This window comes from Gadus chalcogrammus, chromosome 5 (assembly GCF_026213295.1).
Source record: "Gadus chalcogrammus isolate NIFS_2021 chromosome 5, NIFS_Gcha_1.0, whole genome shotgun sequence".
Lineage (NCBI taxonomy): Eukaryota > Metazoa > Chordata > Actinopteri > Gadiformes > Gadidae > Gadus > Gadus chalcogrammus.
The window spans coordinates 6,799,825-6,820,984 of NC_079416.1; the positions used below are offsets into that span (position 1 = coordinate 6,799,825).

The following is a 21,160-nucleotide window of genomic DNA, read 5'->3' on the forward strand; positions in this document are numbered from 1 at the left end:
CTTTGGCTTAATATGAATATTTCTCTATATTTAAAGATCAAATTTAGACATATTTGTGAAGGCACACAAATGGGTTCCATAGCTCAGCCTGCACTGGTCTTGTTAACCTGGGGTCATGGGTTTGATCCTTGATGGGACCTTGTCATACATGGTTTTGTCCTATTTAGAGTAAATTATTAAGAATATGTTTGAAATAATGCATCTAGCCGTCGAGGAAAAGACAAAGCCATTCCTTATATTTTCCTCCTGATGAAACTGCCTTAATTCTGTTTAGTTTGCGTAGGATTATAGTAATTTGTATGCAAAACATCAAATCACAGGAACTGATGCCAAGCTACAACTCCAGAATGCCCAAACGATACAGCTTACTTGAGGCACTTAATTGAAGAATATTGAAAAAAACAATTAAATTATAGATTACAAATACTTTGAAAGTAATTCAACATAAAAAAAACACATAACCACATATATCTTTATTGGAATGATGATAAGGAAAAAAGGCTAATTACGTATTACTAACACTTTTGGAAAGCTGTCTAAAAATGCCTGACCATGCTGAACCTGTGTGATGAATATTTGTGAGGTTTGGCAGTGTTTGTGTTTAACATAACGTTTTGTAGGCATACTCCTGCTCGTTTTCTTAAAATGTTAATCATTTAAATAATTTAACAGGCACTTTAGGCAGTATGGGAAACTAATCTATGGCATACGAGATATAAACAAATGTCAACATAAGATTTTATCAATGAGTTCACTCATGTCAGTATCATTAATTTGCATCTCTATTACCATACTGCAGCTTTATTTTCCAAAGTTTCATGAAGAGAACAAGAATTGAGTCAAATGACCATGGTAGATGTACTTCTAGACTAGAGCAATATGTGCTCTGCATAACCGCTAGGTGGCGTTGATGCTGCGGACGGCTGTTTTCCGATCATGTGTGTACCACCACGGTAGGCTGATATTAGGATGGGTGGCCTGGAAGAATAAACTAACAATATGAAATGACCCATTCTCAGTATATGATTCCTTCCTTCAAGGAAGGCTTAAAAAATAAAGAAACACTTCACACACGACTACATATATAGACAAATAGAATAAGGTTGTTAAAAGAACAAAGTATTTTAATTTCAAGACAAAGAAAGTACCAAAAGAAACAATTATCTTCCACTCAGTACTGCTGGCTAGTGAACAGCAGACATATAGCCTGCCTTGGGTTCCAACCGAAATCTAAAAAAACAAGTCAGCAGCAGAGCCGCTTTGTTGCCCTGTTCAGCAGACCTATATCGGAAGTACGCAGCTTTTCCTGAAGCATATTTGTTAGGTAATTGCCCTGCACAGGTTGGTTAACTTCTTCTTCCTTGTTGTCCCTTAGGAAATGTTTCAGGAGAAGGTGAAGTAATCCAGCACATCGTATGCTGGCACATGTGACTAAACAATGCAACAGGACCCCTTCCTTGAGTTGAGTGAATGCGTTTTCTGGAAGTAAAATAGAAGTCAACGTCGCCAAGGATTTCAGAAAATCTGATCTGCTCTGAAACAAGTAAGTTATGGGAGCACTAGTCTTGCCATTTTTGGCAGCTTCACAGGGGAAGCCATGACAAAATCCAGAAGAAATATATTGTCTTTAACTAGTCAAGTTTTCGGAACCGAAAACCTTCTAACTAGAGGCTCAGAATTGTCCTAGAGTCAGGCATTAGCTCAGAACCGTAAGGCAGTATTAACTGTAGTAGTAAATGTATTTCAGGGCAAGGAAATCCTGGCATATTTCACTTTGGAAATATATGAGGACACATATTTTTATTTTTTTTCCAAAGGCGGCAAAGACAACATTCTCCATTTGTTCACCACACAAACAAATTAAACAAATAAAAACGGCATTCCTTAATTGACTTAATCAGTCAATCAGTATTCCTGCTATGCTTGGCTCAATACGTATATAAACTCGCCCAGCAAAAGTATAAAAACAAACGCAAAGATAGAAATAAAATAAAACACAATTCTACAAACATAGTTTGGCACTTGTGGTCTTTGATCCAGAGCAGATTGGGCAATTGTCATTTGCCCCACTCATTTGTGTGCACGTGTGTGGATGTCATGCTCCATAGGTCCCAAGATTTCTGTATGGTTGCATTAACAGCAGCTCACCAACCCATAGCAGCGACAGGAAGGCTGTGGCACTTCGCCATGACACTGACCATCGTGGCTCCTTAAGACGTGTGTGTGTGTGTGTGTGTGTGTGTGTGTGTGTGTGTGTGTGTGTGTGTGTGTGTGTGTGTGTGTGTGTGTGTGTGTGTGTGTGTGTGTGTGTGTGTGTGTGTGTGTGTGTGTGTGTGTGTGTGTGTGTGCATACCCGTCTGATACGTGTAATATTTAAGTCCTAGGTCTGTGTGCTCTTACATGTTCTGTGCCGGTGTGCAAGAGTATTGGACGAGGTTGTGTGTGTTTTGTGTGCATGGGAGAGCTTTAACAGTTGAGTATGGGTCTGTTTCTGTCCATTCTGAAGGGGAACATGGAGCTCTCGGGCTCCGTCTTCCCTCGGTGAGGCGTCAGTGTGGCGACAGCCTGGAAGATAGCAAGACAAATGCAATCAAGCACTCACAAGTACACAGACACCGACACTGACACCCACATTTTTCTTAAATATCCACAGACTGAGGCAAAAACACATTTGAAAATTGCTAATTTAGGCAAGGCAAGGCAAATTTATTTATAAAGCACTTTTTATACACGGGGGAGTTTAACATAAACACACATACAAACCTTTCTGATGGTAGTCCAGTCCTCCAAAATGTCCAAGTCAGGAAGCATGTAGACTATATATGGGCGTGGGCTTTGTTAGGGACAACAACCTATTCATAACTATATACAGTCAAAACAATGGAATGTGTTATACCTGCATATTGGGAGTCCTACCTTATATTATATATATATTTAACATCAAGTCAACAACAACAATCACACATGGGTAAAATACAGCAGCAGGCTTGTGTGGAAAAGACAGAAAATGTCTATTTTTAGAACACACACATAGGCATGGTGTTTCTAAGTATTAGAAGGATATCTGAGACCACAGAAGGCCGTCTTCTCTTCTTGTCGGGGCTTAAAGCATCTCGCCTTTTCCTCCGGCCCGAGATCTCATCACTCCACAGCTCTGGAGAGGTCAAAATGAATGCACAAATATCTAGTGCCAATAACTAAACATAGTCATATTATATTCAATTGCATTTTAATTCATGCTATATGAGGACTTCTTCGTATTAGTATTTTCCTTGATTTCCCATTAGGGGTTGATTAAGTATGTAATAAAGTGTGTGTGTGTGTGTGTGTGTGTGTGTGTGTGTGTGTGTGTGTGTGTGTGTGTGTGTGTGTGTGTGTGTGTGTGTGTGTGTGTGTGTGTGTGTGTGTGTGTGTGTGTGTGTGTGTGTGGGGGTATGTGTGTGTGTGTGTGTACCTGATGTGATGTCTATGCTGTGTTTGTCCTCCTCGAGCCTCCTGATCTTCTCCTCCAGTTCACTTTGCACCGAGTCAAAGAGCAGCAACTTCTCGCTCTGTTTAAACATACACACACACACACACACACACACACACACACACACACACACACACACACACACACACACACACACACACACACACACACACACACACACACACACACACACACACACAATATGAGATCTGCCAGTTTGATAATGGAGACCACACACTTTAATGAATGATTTTTACTATGAAGATATTGTAACTCTGAAATCATTACATTGCATTAATGAAAGTGTGTATGAAAGCTAGGATAGGCAATTTATTTTAGAAGATTTTTTGTCAACAAGAGGATTGCTATAGAAAAAATAAAAAGATTGTTATTTTTATTATCACTCTTATTTTTCTTAGTCATGAATATGTACTGGCTGGTGATCCAAGACAGAAGACAATTAAGAAGAGATAAAAAGCAGTGTTCAAATGTGTGCGTGTGCGCGTGTGTGTGTGTCTCACCTCCCAGTGCTGAAACGCTGCTTGGATCTCGCACTCGTATTTGTTCTTGACAGATTCCAGGCACAGCTCCCTGTAGACACCTGAAAAAAGGACAGAGTGAGCGAAACAAAGACAGAAAGAGAGGAAGATGGAATGCAAATTGAGCCTATGCTGTGTCAAATGATTTGCCTTGATTGTGTTGCCTTGATTTTCCATGTTGTTTCCGTTTCTCTGTGTGTGTGTGAGTGTGTGTGTGTGTGTGTGTGTGTGTGTGTGTGTGTGTGTGTGTGTGTGTGTGTGTGTGTGTGTGTGTGTGTGTGTGTGTGTGTGTGTGTGTGTGTGTGTGTGTGTGTGTGTTTACCTGCCACTTTGGTGCGGACCTGCATGCTCTCCAGCAGGCCTGCCAGGGGGTCAAGGTAGTCTACTGCCCGGCCAGCCTCCACCTCCGAAAGCTTACAGTTTACCTGGCTCACCCGCTCACGGTACAGCCTACACACAAGCACGCACGCACAGGCACAAACACACACATACTCATGTCATCTGCCTTCCAGGTATAGATGCATTCAATATATACAGTTATATGAACAGTATGATGGGCTGACCAACTTGGGGGTGGTGCGAGGTTGATTCACAGAACTATAACAACAAGTCTAGTGTCTGGGGTCTTACTGGTCTTTGAGGTCGGTGAACTGCTTCTCTAGGTTGGTCATTTCATCCAGACACTCCATCCTCCTCCTCTCGCAGTCCTCTTCATCCATTTCTGACACAGAAAAACAAGCAAGAAATGAACACACCCACAGTGCTGTTTGCATCCTCTCACTATCCAATGATGTACTTTTCAATGAATAGCATTAGTGGCTTAAGTGATCGCCAATAACATAAATAATAACCCAAACAAGTATAGGCTATATGTAATAATAAACGCTGATTTCTTCAAGAAGGTGATGCAAGACCACTCGTTTCACGTCGCAGTATTAACTGTAGTAGTAAATGTATTTCAGGGCAAGGAAATCCTGGCATCTTTCACTTTGGAAATATATGAGGACACATATTTTTATTTTTTATGTAATAATAGGCTATATGTAATAATAAACGCTGATTTCTTCAAGAAGGTGATGCAAGACCACTCGTTTCACGTCGCCCACAAATTTAGCAATCAGAATAAATAGTCTACTAAGCCGACTAATTTAGAGGTAATAATAACCCAGACTCACCGGAACTGTCGCCATCCTCCTCTGACACAGAGGAGGTGTCAGAATCCTCCTCCTCAGAGGTGGAGGCATCCTGCTCGTGGTCCTCAACGTCCATCTCCTCCACCATGTTCTCCTTCTTGTCTCGGTCCCGGTGCACTGGCATGGTGACAGCGGAATAGACTCTGGACTGCAGAACGGGGTAAGCACCAAGGAGTGTTGTTAACATTAGCGAGACAATTTTTAGACATAGCCTACTGCTCTGGTGTTGAATGTGTGACACATATGGGCCTAATAAGGAGATAAACGTGTTACCCTGCTTGTATTATTGTTACTATATCAGAACAAAACGGAATCAAAACAGATTTATAGATTTATGGAGGGAACATTAAGCAAGTTTTTTTTAGCAATGCATTGTATATGTGTTTGTTTGAGAAGACACACAATTTAATCACGTTATACTTATTACTTATTACATTTGTTATATATCACCCAGCATCTATTAAAATTAACCCAGGGTGAATCGGGTTAGTTTTTCTTCCTTTGTGATGTTAAGGTTAAAACCGAGATTCCTTATCAAACATAATCATCGATTGTTGTTGCACAATGATCTAGCATTAGCGAATTTGAAAAAATAATAGATAAACCTATTATAATCATGAAGCACAACATGCAATGTTGAATTGAGACGTAGAGGTAACAGAGTAAGCTCAAATACAACATAAGTATAAATATAATGGGAGCACAAATCTCCCATTAGCACAAATCTCCCATCTCAATTAACGGTATTACAGACAATCTAAAACTCCTTTATGCATATCATTCATGGAATCTTCTAACGTTAGGTTATTCATTGAAATACGTTAAAATTGTTTTTTCATTTTTGTTTCAAGTTTGTCGATGTATTGCAATATATAACATGTTTTCGTATTTCTGTCATGTTTTTATAGTTGCATACACAAAACAGATAACGAAATATATAAATAAACAAGACAATACGATCACTATTATACTCTGAAGATAAATAACCGTTTCAAGAGATTGCTCTTAAGGCGTCTTGCGACTTACATGTTGCGTTGAACGATCGTTGAAGTTTAGGGAAGCATAAACAATATTCCTTTGAATTAGATTGAACAAATAGGTTTCAAAACCACTCGTGTAGCAAGCTGTGCTAAAAGGCTAAAAACAAATCTCCACAGCGCTTGGATATGTTACTGGTAGTTGTAGTTTTTGGAGCAGCGAGTCTAGACGTTGTGAATCGGTTCTAACACAAAATAAACTACTCTACCCAGACACCCACAATACCGCTAGAACTGGAGCAGAAAACCGAGCGATCGATCAAAATGCATGAAGCCCATGTAAGATGAAAATGCTATTTTAAACCTCTATGTTGTATGACGACTTTAGACTATGCTTAACACGCTTCAGTCCACACAATCATAAAATTGTGCATTATTTGTATGATTATTATTTATTATTATTAAGTGACGTTTGTTTTTTCTGTCATCCATTGATTTGTTTTCTCTCCTCCGCCATGATGTTACATGGTATGGGCTGGACAGCTAACTAGCTCCTTTAGCCTGCTGGGTGCTTGTGTTTGGGAAGGGAGGTGGTGCAATGGGGAGATGCTTTGCGCCGCTAAGCTTTACATAGCATTTGCCTCCAACAGAATGCACCTTCACCAACGAGCTGTATCCTCTGTTGAACCGCTCGTTGTCCTCGAGGGCTGCTGATTGACAGCACAACGATATTTTAACGGTGGCCGAAGGACAGTGCTTCGTAACAATTTAAAGATTAACGCTCGCTGAAGTAAGCTGCCAGGCTAGTTCGGAGCTAGCCCCTCCTTGCTCTCTCTCTCTGTACAGTACCATCAGATTTCTCAGTCTCCTGCTGTAGGAATGTTCTCTAAAAAGCCTCATGGAGACGTCAAGAAATCAACACAGAAAGTGTTGGACCCTAAAAAGGATGTACTGACGAGACTCAAACATCTGAGGATAGTCATCGGTAAGTTTGACTTATGGCTTACTGGCTTGCGGGTAGAATGTTTGTTATTATGAGTATAGTCATCTATAACGTTGGGGCCAAGAAGTGTGACAAGCTGTGGCGATGCAGCCCTGATTTGCCTTGAGGCCTGTGTGTTTGTGAAGCGTTTTATTATGAATGTTGCATTTTTAGGCTTACGTCAGGTCTACCAGCGCTTATTACAAGGTCTATGTGAACTGTCAAGCCATATGCATGTATTATCTAACCTTTATACATCTTTCTGACACACACACACACACACACACACACACACACACACACACACACAATGACCAGAAAGGGAAACGGCTACTGTTTCCTGTGTTGTACAGTAGCAACATTTGTGGGAGAGAGTGGGAGATGGACTACAGACAGGAGAGGGTGTGTCGCGGCTGTGTTTTCCATAGGGAATGTCAAGCCTTGATGATAATCACGGTTCCCTACTCGACTCGCTTAAAGTCATATAGTGATTTTATTGATATATTTTTGCTTGTCGGACTACAGTGACAACGGCATATGTACTTTTCACCGTTATAGCCGTTTCCATGAATGTAGAGTAGGCCTACATTATTCTTGATGACGATAGTTGGTTTGTTATGGCCTGACTTCAATTGCTTTGCATTTCTAGAGCACTTCTAACTTTTGTAAGACATTAGTGAATCTCCAAATGACCCATGACATCAACAAGTAATGACATAGGGAGTTTTGTGTAATCTATTTGTCTATCTGTGCGTCTGTTGGCTAAAGGTCTATCTCTTGCTATTTTGCTATATGCATAATTTACAAAGATGTGTGATGTCTCTCAGATCCATTGCATCTGCGTTGCAGACCTTTTCCTGATTATGTTTTTCCATCTCCATTGGTAGAAGGACAACTACTTTATACACATGTAATGGGAAGGGTAATGTGTTTGTGTGTCTCATTTATGGGAACAGGTTAATGACTCTAGCTGTAGCCCAAGCTACTTTTCTCTTGTAGTCTCTCCATACATTTTCCTTTCAGTCAATTAATATAATCATAATGAAATAATTACAGTGTAGTAGGTTAATGCTCCTTTTATTCACAGTAATAATCGCTTATGTGTGGCACATGTTTCCAGAGATTAGGCTATAGAAGTGAAGTGGCCACATCACCATGCTTATGTAGTACTCTGTGTATGTATAGATAAACATCTGCCACCCAATAATATGGATGGATTTGTCTCTATACATCATATATGGAGAACACTACGTAAATGACATTCCTCTGAATGCAATGGTGACACCGCCCAATGTAGAATCTTCCTAAAACGTTTTTAGGAGTGAAAGATGATCCACATGCCCTCAGATAGAAAGATGGCTAGACCACTTGGACTATACAAGGGGTGCTACTATGGAACAGAACACAGGCGACTTCTGTGTGAGTGTGTATACTTGTGTTCATCTGCAAGTCAGTGTACGACTGGGTGCATGCATGTCTGGCAAAGTTCAGCCTTCAGTTTTCATATAAACAAACCCAGATATAGACCGCTATCAACTGGAACATTTCTCTGGGTGTCTGTGTGTGTAAACTTCCCCCTGTAACTGTGTTTGTACGTGCATTTGCATGCCCAAAGTATTGCTATGTTGCTTTGTGTGTGCATAAATACTTTGGTGCACTCATAGTGTAGTTCACATTGCCTCCCTTCAGGGTTGATAATAGTCGTCAGGGACAGTGTTTATTGGCACCTTCCTGAATAATTATTCCTAGAATGCCACGTGCCTCATTGTCAACACCAGCATTACAACTTCAGACAGATCTGCTCCAGGTGTATTCCATAGGGGAAGGCATGTAGGGAGGGTTCAGGAATCTAGCCAAATCTCTATGGATAGACCTCAGAGGAATGCACTCCCTCCCCCCCTAGTCTAAAACCTGCTTATCTAGGGAAAAGGTCTGGCCACCATTATGTTGATAAGTCAATTTAATGAATGATGTCTGTGTCTCTGGAAGGAGTCTTGTCTAACGCCTATCTCATGTGTGCATTGTCCATAATCAATAGTGAAAGTTAAAGGATAACATTGGGATTTTTTCCCACAATATTGGGAAAAAAACCCAATATGTTTTGGCCCCGAAGTGATTAAAACAACCTATTTTAACATTAGTCCAGTGCTGACTTTGTATGCTTCAGCCTTTAGCCACGAAACGGGCTGCAATGTTCTCCCGAGGGGCAATGGTGCAGACTGCAGAGTTTATGTACGTCCTCTGAAATTTGTGCTTACTTTTGCAACCGACAAGCTCAGATTGTTGTTTTTAGTGTCTGACAATATTATGTAAAGGATCCCTATAGAGAAATAAAACATTCTTACAAAGAAGTCTTGCTCAAAAAAGTTAGTGACAAAAAAGTTTTCCTCTAGGGATCCTCTCCTTAATGTTGGCAGACACTAACAATAGCAATCGGAGCCTGTCAGTGGAAAAAACAAGCACTTTAAGAGGACGGGATGTCAACTCTATTCAACACTTATCCTCCTTTTCTGTCTCTCTCTCTCCCCTATTGGTCTCTCGCCCTTCCTGCCTCTGTTCTCATGTAGAGTTACAAAAAAGTTTTTAGTTTGCCAGAGTTGTCATATTATGTGAATGCATTGAATGGGCATCTTTGTGGGACGGTGGGATCCATGCTGTAGATTGACCAAAGCCTATTATTCAGGATGCAACTGTGAAGCTTGACTCTTATTTTATGTCTCACCTTTAGAGAACGCAGAGTCATCGGAGCTGAAGCAGTTCTTTGATCAGAACTACTCGCACATCTACTATGTCTTCTTTGAGAACTTTGTCACCATCGAGGTCGGCCTCAGACAAAAAGGTAGGATCTCGTTTGCCCTCAGCTAAGAACGGAAACCACAGCGCACGCTACTGATAGAAATAAAGATGTTTCCTTTTGTTTCAGGACACAAGTCTCAGAGGGAGGAGCTGGATTCCATCCTCTTCATCTTTGAGGTAAATAAGGAAATAAAGAGGAAAATATGTGCCAAGAAGCAATACGGGAACCTTTAGTTTGAGGATTTCTCTTTTAAGGTGATGGGAAAATATAAATCTATTTTCTTAATTTATTTAACCAGATGTGCCTCATTAAGATAATAATATATGTTAATCAAGAGCAACCTGTCCTGATGAGCAGAATGTTGAGAATGGAAGCAATGGCAATGATATTGCTTGAGTCTGCAGATTGAATCAGTTGCAAATCCTGCTCATTGGTTCTGATGGCTATCTCTTCAGACTTCAGCTGATAGACCAATCATTTCACATTAGAGTTTTCTTTTCAGCTGTGAATAAAATAACTGGTTTGAATGTGTGTTCATCTGGATGCATGTTTTGCTGACATCTGAAGCCACGAAATTTAAAAGTACTCAATTAGACACAGGATATATATATATCAATGTTTGTGGTTAAAATGTGTTTGATGGTACACACAAAATCGTCCTCACAGTTAAGTTGTGTAGCTATTGTCAATATTTCCCAATGAGTGTGTTTACTTGGTAATTAAAAAAATCCATACATTTGACATTTTAAGGTTTTAATGTAATTATTTTTCATCCCTAGAAAATCCTCCAGCTCCTACCGGAGAGAATTCAGAGCAGATGGCAGTTCCACAGCATTGGTAACGCACACACACGCATGCACGTTCACACAAACACACACACACACACACACACACACACAACCCCCCCATCTCTCGGGGACACGTGAACTAGTCAATCTCCGTCTCACATCTGGTTGTGGCGGATAAGGCCCAGTGATCACAGTGCATGGATCAGGTTTGGGTGGTTTCCTAGGTACACAGCACAAGGTGCACAGCTTGCAGAAAAGCCCAAGCTAAAATCTAACATACAGCATACAGGTGTAACCCCCAGGTCTACTGTACTCCCGCTCGCTGAAGTACACACGCACACTTGCACTCACAACCACAAAGCAACCCAGCTGGCTACGGCCAGAATAACATGGCTTCTGTTCTCCCTCAGGGCTCATCCTCAAGAAGCTGCTGCACACAGGAAACTCCCTCAAGGTAAAGATAGGGTGGGCCATCACTCTCCAGTAGGGATGTAATAGTGCCCAAATATCACGCTTCGTAACGTATCTCGGTTTTCAATTTACTGTTTGGTTAATTTTCGGTACTGTCAGTGAAAACATTAACGTATAACAGGACATTTCTCGTCGTTTATTACGATCCTTTGTCCACACCAAGGTTGTAATTCTTTTTATCAATGAAATTATGAATTTAAATAAAATGTACAGTGCATACAAAAACAATGCTGGTGCAAATGACTAAAGGACAGGCTGCAGGACGGGTTGAGCGCTTGGTGTGCTCGGTCCGTCACAAACTAATGCCTCGTTACACCCCTCCTCTCCATAGCAGTCGGTCTCCTCTCCTGTCCCATCACTCTCTCCCCTATCTGCTCAGCTGATAGGGGACTCTCCCCCTCTCCCCCTCTCCCCCTCTCCCCCTCTTTCTTCACTCGTAATCCGGTGTTCTCCGTGCGTAGCCCGCTGCTGTAGACGGAGCCCTTGCTTGGGCGTGCGGCCGCTCTGACAGCCTGTGTGTCTCCGTCCCCCGGGCAGATCCGTCGCGAGGGCGTGCGCCTGTTCCTGCTGTGGATGCAGGCGCTGCAGAGCCACGCCGAGCGGGAGCAGCTCTGCATGTTCGCCTGCCTGATCCCGGGGTTCCCCGCGCCGCTGTGCCACGGCACCCCCCGCACGCTGGACACTCTGATCAACCCGCCGCTCAACCTCACAGAGAGTTAGTGACGCACGCACACGCACACACACACACACACACACACACACACACACACACACACACACACACACACACACACACACACAGACACACACCCTGGACACCCTGATCAACCTCACAGAGAGTTAGTGACGCACGCACGCACACACACAGACACACCCTGGACACCCTGATGAACCCGCCGCTCAACCTCACAGAGTTAGTCACGCACGCACGCACGCACGCACGCACACGCACACGCACACGCACACACACACAGACACACCCTGGACACCCTGATCAACCCGCCGCTCAACCTCACAGAGATTTAGTGACACACACACACACACACACACACACACACACACACACACACACACACACACACACACACACACACACACACACACACACACACACACACACACACACACACACACACACCCTGGACACCCTGATCAACCCGCCGCTCAACCTCCCAGAGAGTTAGTGACGCATGCACAGACACACACACACACACACGCACAAACACTCACACACATACCAAAAAACAGACACAGGTTCCAAGATGAAGCACAGCCAATGGCGGACAGGTTTGAATATTTAGCAATTTCAGGTTAAATTTTGCTTGGCCGATTCTTTGACCTCGGGCAAGTATAAAAAGACACAACTCTCAAAAGTGGATTTTGGACCCGGAACAAACGCATCTGAGCTGGAACACACAAGCAAAAAATTATTTTGCATTTATTTATTTTATTTTTTAACATTCCCTTGATGTGTCTGTGGTTTTGAATATATGTGAGCAAGGGACTGTTTGTTTGTAGTGGTGGAAATGGTAATAAGATCTGGCCGGGATGGAAAAAGTATTTCTATGATGTATAGGAAAGTATGAAATGGAAATGAATGTCATGACACATAACACATATATAATCATATATAACATATATAATCATGAACTAAGGACTACTTTCAACATCACACCTAGTATAAAATAGACTGATGTGATGTATTAAATGCACGATTTATTTCCTATCCTCCACAGCTCAGGTGACTCCAGAGGAGATCACCCCATTGGTCCCTCCTCAGTCAGGGGACAAGAACCAGGAAGACCTCACTGCCTATTTCCTGGAAGCATTGCTCAAATACATGGTAAACCAGGTATTACCAGTATCCCTTACTAACACTACTTACACATGCAAGATAATGACTGTCCAATCCTTCACTAATACTACTACATTTTTGAATTCATATACTCTTTTATTGCTAAACGTATGCTAAATCATGAGTACTTTTCACTACTATTAGTGCCCTCCCTACTCTCTACATGCTGGGTTTTCTGCCTGGTTCTCCCTTTGCCTGTGGCTTTGCCTCCCTCTCTTTCTCACAGTCTCACACACGCCCCTCTCCTATTAGTCATTCTTCCCAAAACAAAGGCCCTCTTCTCTGCCCGTCACCATACTGCACTAAAGAAATCCTGTTTTAATAACACAAGCGTCTCTCTGTGTATGTCTCTACTTATGTTGGTGTGTGTTTGTGCACGTGTGTCCACCAAGGCCAAGTCTCTGGAATGGCGCTGCAAAGAGAACCACGAGCGTGGCTTCAACTTCCTCTTTGACCACTTCAGGAAGTTCTACCTGCCCCACATCTTTCCCAACTTCTCCATGGAAACCAGCCTCTACCAACCCATATTGGGTTAGTGTGGCTCGCATTATCGCAATGGCTAAATGTCAACGATCAGCTTGAAGAAACGCATGCCAATCTTATGAGGGATGATAGATGATACACGTATGGTGTACTGGTATTTGTTTGCAGCCCGGTATTCGCATTATCCTTGCTGCAACCTTTAACTGAGTAACTAGTAAATGGCCCACTTTCCTCTGGCTATAACCTCCTCAGGCACCCTTGCAGTTTAATTATGCATATTACTTTGAAAATGCTGCACAAAACATGTTTACATGAATATATTACATTTTTACCTTTTTGTTCAAAGCGTATATATGTGTATTTTCTCATCCTGATCGAAGAAGCACCCCTTGTGGAGTTGTACTCTCTGCAAACAACATGTCTGATTGTAATCCTGTGGTGTGACGCTGTAGACGTGCCCCCCATGCGGCCCAAGCCCTACTACAGCATGGTGCGCAGGGAGCCCGATACCGGCAGCGAGCCCCTCTACTGCACCAAGGAGAGCTTCCTGCAGGCACGGGTCATCTTCATCCGCTGGCTGGTGTCCTTCTGGCTGGAGCCGCGCACCAACGCCCAGACCATCATCCCCGGCACCGAGGGCGAGATCATCCCCAAGAACATCCAGGTTAGACCCCCTTCCTCCCCACACACACACACACACACACACACACACACACACACACACACACACACACACACACACACACACACACACACACACACACACACACACACACACACACACACACACACACACACACACACACACACACGCGCGCGCGTCGGGGATTCCACGTTTTGCACGGAAACCGGGGTGTGAACACCTGTGGGGGATAAGCATATCTGATCGTGTTGAAACTACGGTATCCTGTCTCTGTCTCCTTCCACTCTGTGTGGTATCCTGGTATCCTGTCTGTCTCCGTCCACTCTGTGACTCCCCGTCCCCGCGGGCCGCTCCTCTTTGTTGACCCTCTGGTCGTTCTGCTCTCCCCCGTCCAGAGAGCGGCCGCGGGCCTCGCCGCTCGCGCCGCCGGCCTCTCGGACGACGGCCTGGGCGGGCTGCGGTCCGACAACCACCTCGACGGCACTGGCTCCGCGGGCTCCGGCGGGCTGGGAGGGGGCGGCGGCGGCGGCATCGGCGGCGCGCTGGGCGGCAATTGCGGCGGTCTGGGCGGCGGCGGCGGGCTCTCGGGGGGCTTCGGGCGGGAGGGCGAGCAGAGCCACTCCAACACGTCCACGCTGACGGAGCGCGAGCCCAGCTCGTCCTCGCTGTGCTCCATGGACGAGGAGCAGCTGACGGACATGGAGGTGGTGCGCCGGGTGCTCACCAGCAACAGGACCAACGTCAACTTCATCACCGAGATCTTCAGACAGGTCCGGCGCTGAGACCGCCTTCTACTTTTATAGGGGCATGTGGATAATAGATGGCAAAATATAACGCAGTCAGCCTGGCTCTATTTCACTGCAGAGGAAGTTTCATAATGGTGAAACAATGTGTTTTTGTTTTGAGCGTTTTAAGGGACTTTTAGTATTCTTTTTTTGCTTCCTATGTCTTCATTTTGTCTTACGCGTTTGTGCGTTGTGCTCGCGCCAGGCCTTTCTCCTGCCCATGTGCGAGGCGGCCGCCATGCGTAAGGTGGTGCGCGTGTACCAGGAGTGGATCGCCATGGAGGACAAGCCGGTGTTCATGAAGGAGCCGGACCACGGCCCCTACCCCGCCACCAACAGCCTGGACCGGGAGCACGACGACCAGGTGAGGACCGCAGCTCCACCAACCGCACACGGCGGCCAAAAGAAACACAATCATCTATTCGTCACAACGGTTTCTACAGAAGCGTGTAATTGTTGTTATTATGACGTGAAACGTTTCACTATATAAGTCATCAAGTTCTAATATGGTCAATTGTTCTAACGTGTTCTAGCGTCTAACGTGTGGTCATATTGTTCTAACGTGATAAGATGTAGGGCGTTATAACCTCAAAATATCTTGTTATAACATTAAACCTGTAGTGGCAGTAATGCGCTTCTGTATGTTCAAATGGAAACAACTAAATCTTCTCATTCAGCTAAGTTCTGGGGCGATATGGATTTCTACTTTCCGCAGGGAAAATGGAATGCATATCTGTTTGGCGGTTTATTATATCCTACCGTATCGCCGACTAAGCAATGAAGGCCTTGCCTTGTGTAATCCGTCAAACAAAAGACATGCAGCCACTCTGTCTGGGGCATAATAACCTCTAGTAGTCCTAATAGGCTACATAGTGTGACTTATCGTTGTGATGGTAACTGATATATGACTTGATGTACTGTATACATAGATACATCTTTGAAATGCAAGATGCAGTGTAGAGATTAAACTAATGTGATTTTAGATCTGACAGATTTCAACCCGTGACTGATTTTCTTTTTCGGCCTTCAACTGCATGGGCATTACCACACAAGAGAAGTGTGTTCGCTATTAGCATTTAAGTCATTCAAATGTAACTCCCAACTCTTCACTTTATGAATGTCTTCTTTTGTCTGTGTACTGTGGGTGTTTAATGAAATTAAAACGGTAAATAATTCATAATAATCTGACACAAGTATGGACTGTCCCTCCCGCTTGAGGCTGAATTGACGAGCAGCTACATTTTTGTTCTTGATCATAGTTTAGCAGACCGTCCATAATGATTGGGTTAACTTTCCCCTGCAAAAAATATGATTGCAATTAGATTTATTTTTATTAATCAAATGAACCTGTTACTCACACTGTTTTATTTATTTTTTTCTTCTCTACTTCAGTCTAACAAACTCATTGACAATGAGATGCTCGAGTACAGTATCCATGCTGGGGTCCAAACCACACTTCAGGTAACACACACACACACACACACACACACACACACACACACACACACACACACACACACACACACACACACACACACACACACACACACACACACACACACACACCAGACTGAACCGTTACTCACCTGGACCGTTACACACACAAGCACCATTTGACCTCAAACTTTGACAATGTGGACGTCAACACATGTGGACGTCCCCCCAGAGGAATGACAGGGTGGAGACTTGAACACATCCCCCCCCCCCCCCCCCCCCCAGGTGTTCATCACCCACTCCGCCAACGTGTTCCTGCTTGAGCCGGCCAACGACCTCAAGACCCTGCTGGAGGAGCAGGTGGACATGTGCAAGCGTGTGCTCAACATCTACCGCAGCCTCGTCATGCACCAGAGCATGGACCAGAAGACCTGGTACGTGCACCGCCACAGGTTCAGCAGCGTTGTACCCCGCCGAAGCATGTGTATGTGCCTCTTGAAGCGCAACTGCTTGTGACGGGGCTAGTGGGTATCAACATTGTTTTAATTTGAAGTTATTTCTACAAACCGTCATTTTCATGCTTTTTGAACGCAGTTTCAATTCCCACTGTGCCATGAGTGTATACGATTATTTATGCAGTTAAAGCCCATCTTGTAATTTACAAACCATTGATTTGTACCTTGTCATGTTTGCGAGAGAGCGCGAGAAAGAGGCAAAAGGATATATACTAGGGTATTCTCGCTGCAGGCGTCATTGAACACTGATACACTTGTTTTATATTTGTGCTCCATTTTGTTATGTGTTGATAACCCAAGGCAAAGTACTAACTAGACTGATCAACCTCAAGCCAGTGGCACAGCAAACAGAAAGCTTGCTTCCATTATAGATTGTATGGAGGTACCACATGGGTCTTGTGGGTTTTTAAATAGCAAACTCGCACGTTACAGGCTGTTAGAATGGAGAACAGCTTCTGTTTAAGCTCCGACACAAACCAAAGTGTGTGTGATTGTGCGTGTGCACGTGCGTGTGTGTGTGTGTGTGTGTGTGTGTGTGTGTGTGTGCAGGGAGCAGATCTTGCTGGTGCTGCTCAGGGTGACTGAGTCGGTGATGAAGAGGCCTCCCTCCATCATGCCTCAGGGGAAGAAGAGCAACACGCTGTCGGGACGGCTCGCTGCAGCCTTGTTTCAGGTACGCCCCCGGCCACTGGTTAGAACCAGTTAGAACCACCTCTTCTATGTTTGCTTGCATTTGAGGACCTGCAATGTATTGAGGCTCAACGTCCGCGTCACTCACTTAGGAACATTTCCCAAATAAGGTATGTGTTGATAGGATACCTGTGGTGTGATGCCATTTGGGAATGCGTACGTAATGATATTATTTAAACACGATGCTCTCTCCCTCTTCATCCTAGTCATCATTATAGTGCACATTGAGTCTGCCTTGTGTATGAAAAGTGCTATATAAATAAAGTTGCCTTGCCTTGCCTTGCCTTCATATGAATGTGTGGATTTATAATTTTACGAACACTATATTCTCTCCGAGTATTGTATTCATATTATGATAGCCATCCTAAGGGTCATATGGATGTGTACATCTGTCCCTCCATCAGACCCTGATCGTGGCCTGGATCAAGGGGAACCTCAACGTCTTCATCAGCCGGGACCTGTGGAACGACCTGCTCTCGGTGCTCTCCTCCCTCACCTGCTGGGAGGAGCTGGTCACCGAGTGGTCCCTCACCATGGAAACCCTCACCAAGGTAACGGCGCCGGCCCACTCCCGTGCTATGACTCATGAAAAACCTTTTGCCCAAGGTGGTCTGTCTCTGTTGATCTAAAACTGCTGTAGTCCGATTATTTTGTAATTGTATTGTAAACAGCTAGAGGCACGACCTATAGTCTTAATGTGTGTGTGTGTGTGTGTGTGTGTGTGTGTGTGTGTGTGTGTGTGTGTGTGTGTGTGTGTGTGTGTGTGTGTGTGTGTGTGTGTGTGTGTGTGTGTGTGTGTGTCCTAGGTGCTCGCCAGGAACCTGTACACGGTGGACCTGAATGAGCTTCCTCTGGACAAACTAAGTGAACAGAAGCAGAAGAAGCACAAAGGAAAAGGTCAGCTCCGAGCGGGCCCCCCTTACCCATTAACCCTTTACCAAGAACAATGAATCACCTGACCATTCAAAATACAAAATAAAAGCCCCCCAAAAATTGCAGAAAAATATAAACCAGAATCTGCTTCAAAAACACTGACCAAATACAACCTCAACGTCCAACACACACAGAAAAGCTAAAGGAACCTTGCGCCATTAATGAACATAAGAATATGTTATTACTAATTCAGATGGTAAATCAAAATCTCTCCCTAACACACTGACCTCCTAACCGGGTCTGGTGCCTCTCTCTCTCTCTGCCCCAGGCATGGGTCTGGAGGGCCAGCGGCAGTGCGTGGACCGCTCCTTCTCCAAAGGCTGGAGCCGCGACCAGCCGGGCCAGGCGGCCGCCATGAGGCAGCGCAGTGCCACCACCGCCGGCTCCCCCGGCCTGGAGAAGGCCAGGAACATCGTCCGGCAGAAGACCGTCGGTACGTTGTGGGACTGTGTGTGTGGGTGTGGTTGTCAGTGTTTCCGCTAGAAAAAATTGGCGCCGGTCATCATGTGACCTGGAAGGTTTCATTTTAACGTTTTTTTTTTTAATTTACTTCTTTCGATATTTGGCATCTTTGAAGCGTGCCGCTGCTGACTTAAAATCAAATGTATCGAGTGTCTCTGCTGCTTGCAGTGGCCATAAGCCTCGTGACTCTTCCTTCCCCAAGGCGGCTTCACTGAGCAGTCTTTATCAGAGCTTAGATCGGGCCCAGAAAATCAAGCCTGTGCACGTTCTGTCCGAGCCCGGCCTGGCCCGACACATTAACTGTAATTATGAGCCCTAGCCCGATTTCAACCCGACATTTTTTTTTTAATACATGTGTAACTTTGTACACATTTGTTACTTAGGCCTACTCTGCTAAATATACATGTAAGGGATAATGTATACAACACAATCCGACACCGACGCACAGCGGCGGTGTCTTGCTTTGCCCTGAAGGGGCTTTTTACAATTTATTCGTTAGCAGCATTCGTAGTGTTGATCAGCAGTGAAATCGTCCGCCAAAGATGTTGACGTCGCTTAGCAACCGAAGACGCTGGGGTTGACAAGTTACCGGACTACTACCTATGCAAGTGAACGGAGTGTTCCACGCCATTGAGAAGACCCGAGTAATAAAGGCCTATAATATTTCTGTTTATGGCATAGATTTCTCCTCAGATTAGGCCAATAAAGCAATGATTAAAAAAAAAAAAAAAAACACAAACGCTCGATCAAAGGCCCGGCCCGACCCGGCTCGAGGATAGAGGTGGGAAATATCGGCCCAACCCGCCTTGTTTTACATGAATTGGCTAAACAAATGACCACTGTAGCATATTTAAACACAATTCAAATTGTGCAGGGAGAATTATTTCCATTGGTCATTCTGATCGGAGACCTTTACAATTTTCGGTCCTGCTAATTTTTTTCCGGTCAATGACCGGTAATTACCGGACAACGGAAACTATGGTGGCTGTGGGTGTGTGTGTTTCACAGATGAAGGGAGTGTGTGTGTGTGTGTGTGTGTGTGTGTGTGTGTGTGTGTGTGTGTGTGTGTGTGTGTGTGTGTGTGTGTGTGTGTGTGTGTGTGTGTGTGTGTGTGTGGCTGTCTCCGTTCTCACTACACTTAAAGGAAGTGTTTTTAGTTTTATTTAGTTTACATATTTCATTTTACGTAAAAAAAAAATGTGGTTGGCTATGTTCCCCCCAGCCAAGCGTGTACTATTTGAATCATCTGTGCCATTGCTGCGTCAGGACAGGAATTTAGACAATGAGTCCCAGCAAACAGCGGAAACAGCCAGTGATGGATCTCTGTGTACAAAGTCCTACAGCGTGTGTGTATTCAGACAGCCCTTTTGGTACCACTCCAATGGCGCACGCACACACGCACACAGAGTCTCTTCCTGGAAAATGTCGTCGCCAAGGAATGTTCTGCTCAATGACAGTGTCACAGTCCAGCCAGAATGTACACACGGTGGATACAGATAGCGTGCTAAATCAGGTTTCGGACGCACTATTTCCATCATGTGCATGCACTATAAGGGTCCTAACGTTGTGTGGTTACTTAAAGTTCAAACTAGAATGTGCTCCAGACGGTCAATTACGTTGGACTCTATCGCCAAACAGGCCAAAAAGGCTAAATGAGGTTAAAAGGAAGATTTAACTTGCGGCCAGTAAATTTAAATTAACCATCTACTACTAAAAAGGCCGGGAATTCTTCTTTGGGTGTAATCCAGCAGAACATGGTCAGCTGGCAATTTGGCTATGTGGTTTGATGTAGCACACTGCTGATACAACACTAAGAATAACCAAGCAAATATCTCTTCACGTCGGGCACTGTACCTCAACCACTGAATGTCTGTAGCTTAATGGTAAGGGGACGGTGATGAGTTAAAGTAACATCCATATAGAGCTCTCCTCTAAGCAACATTGCCTTTCCAGCCTCACCGATAGCTGTAACGCTTTCACTGGCCTCTCACTGTCTGTTCTCCTAAACCTGACCTGTTGTTCCTTCCCTTCTCTTCAAATCCCTATCCCCTTCCCTACACATGATGTCTCTTTACTAATCTTTCTTTCATTACCTCGCTCTCGTTCCATGTGTCCCTCCAATCTTTCCTGTGTCGTTCCTC

The 21,160-nt window shown here is 44.2% G+C and overlaps 2 protein-coding genes across 2 annotated transcripts in view; one reads left to right on the forward strand and one right to left on the reverse strand.

Annotated features, from left to right (window-relative positions):
• Nucleotides 1-800: 800 nt before the first annotated feature.
• Nucleotides 801-6,368, reverse strand: brms1la (BRMS1 like transcriptional repressor a). The gene is made up of 9 exons (XM_056591013.1): nt 6,231-6,368; nt 5,187-5,352; nt 4,642-4,732; nt 4,334-4,461; nt 3,994-4,073; nt 3,455-3,551; nt 3,065-3,154; nt 2,764-2,828; nt 801-2,565 (listed from the first exon to the last, which is right to left on the reverse strand). The coding sequence occupies exons 2-9, from the start codon at nt 5,326-5,328 to the stop codon at nt 2,467-2,469; spliced, it is 792 nt and encodes a 263-aa protein (XP_056446988.1). The 5' UTR covers nt 5,329-5,352; nt 6,231-6,368; the 3' UTR covers nt 801-2,466.
• Nucleotides 6,352-21,160, forward strand: part of ralgapa1 (Ral GTPase activating protein catalytic subunit alpha 1) — a 60,889-nt gene continuing 46,080 nt past the window's right edge. Inside the window, exons 1-17 of the mRNA XM_056591010.1 lie at nt 6,352-7,166; nt 9,892-10,002; nt 10,087-10,136; nt 10,740-10,797; nt 11,159-11,202; nt 11,757-11,934; nt 12,956-13,071; nt 13,467-13,605; nt 14,010-14,221; nt 14,596-14,970; nt 15,191-15,349; nt 16,378-16,446; nt 16,705-16,853; nt 17,484-17,607; nt 18,029-18,175; nt 18,431-18,521; nt 18,826-18,990. Coding sequence (XP_056446985.1) covers nt 7,061-7,166; nt 9,892-10,002; nt 10,087-10,136; nt 10,740-10,797; nt 11,159-11,202; nt 11,757-11,934; nt 12,956-13,071; nt 13,467-13,605; nt 14,010-14,221; nt 14,596-14,970; nt 15,191-15,349; nt 16,378-16,446; nt 16,705-16,853; nt 17,484-17,607; nt 18,029-18,175; nt 18,431-18,521; nt 18,826-18,990 — 2,293 coding nt within the window. The 5' untranslated portion in view covers nt 6,352-7,060. The remainder of the gene's footprint in view (nt 7,167-9,891; nt 10,003-10,086; nt 10,137-10,739; nt 10,798-11,158; nt 11,203-11,756; nt 11,935-12,955; nt 13,072-13,466; nt 13,606-14,009; nt 14,222-14,595; nt 14,971-15,190; nt 15,350-16,377; nt 16,447-16,704; nt 16,854-17,483; nt 17,608-18,028; nt 18,176-18,430; nt 18,522-18,825; nt 18,991-21,160) is intronic.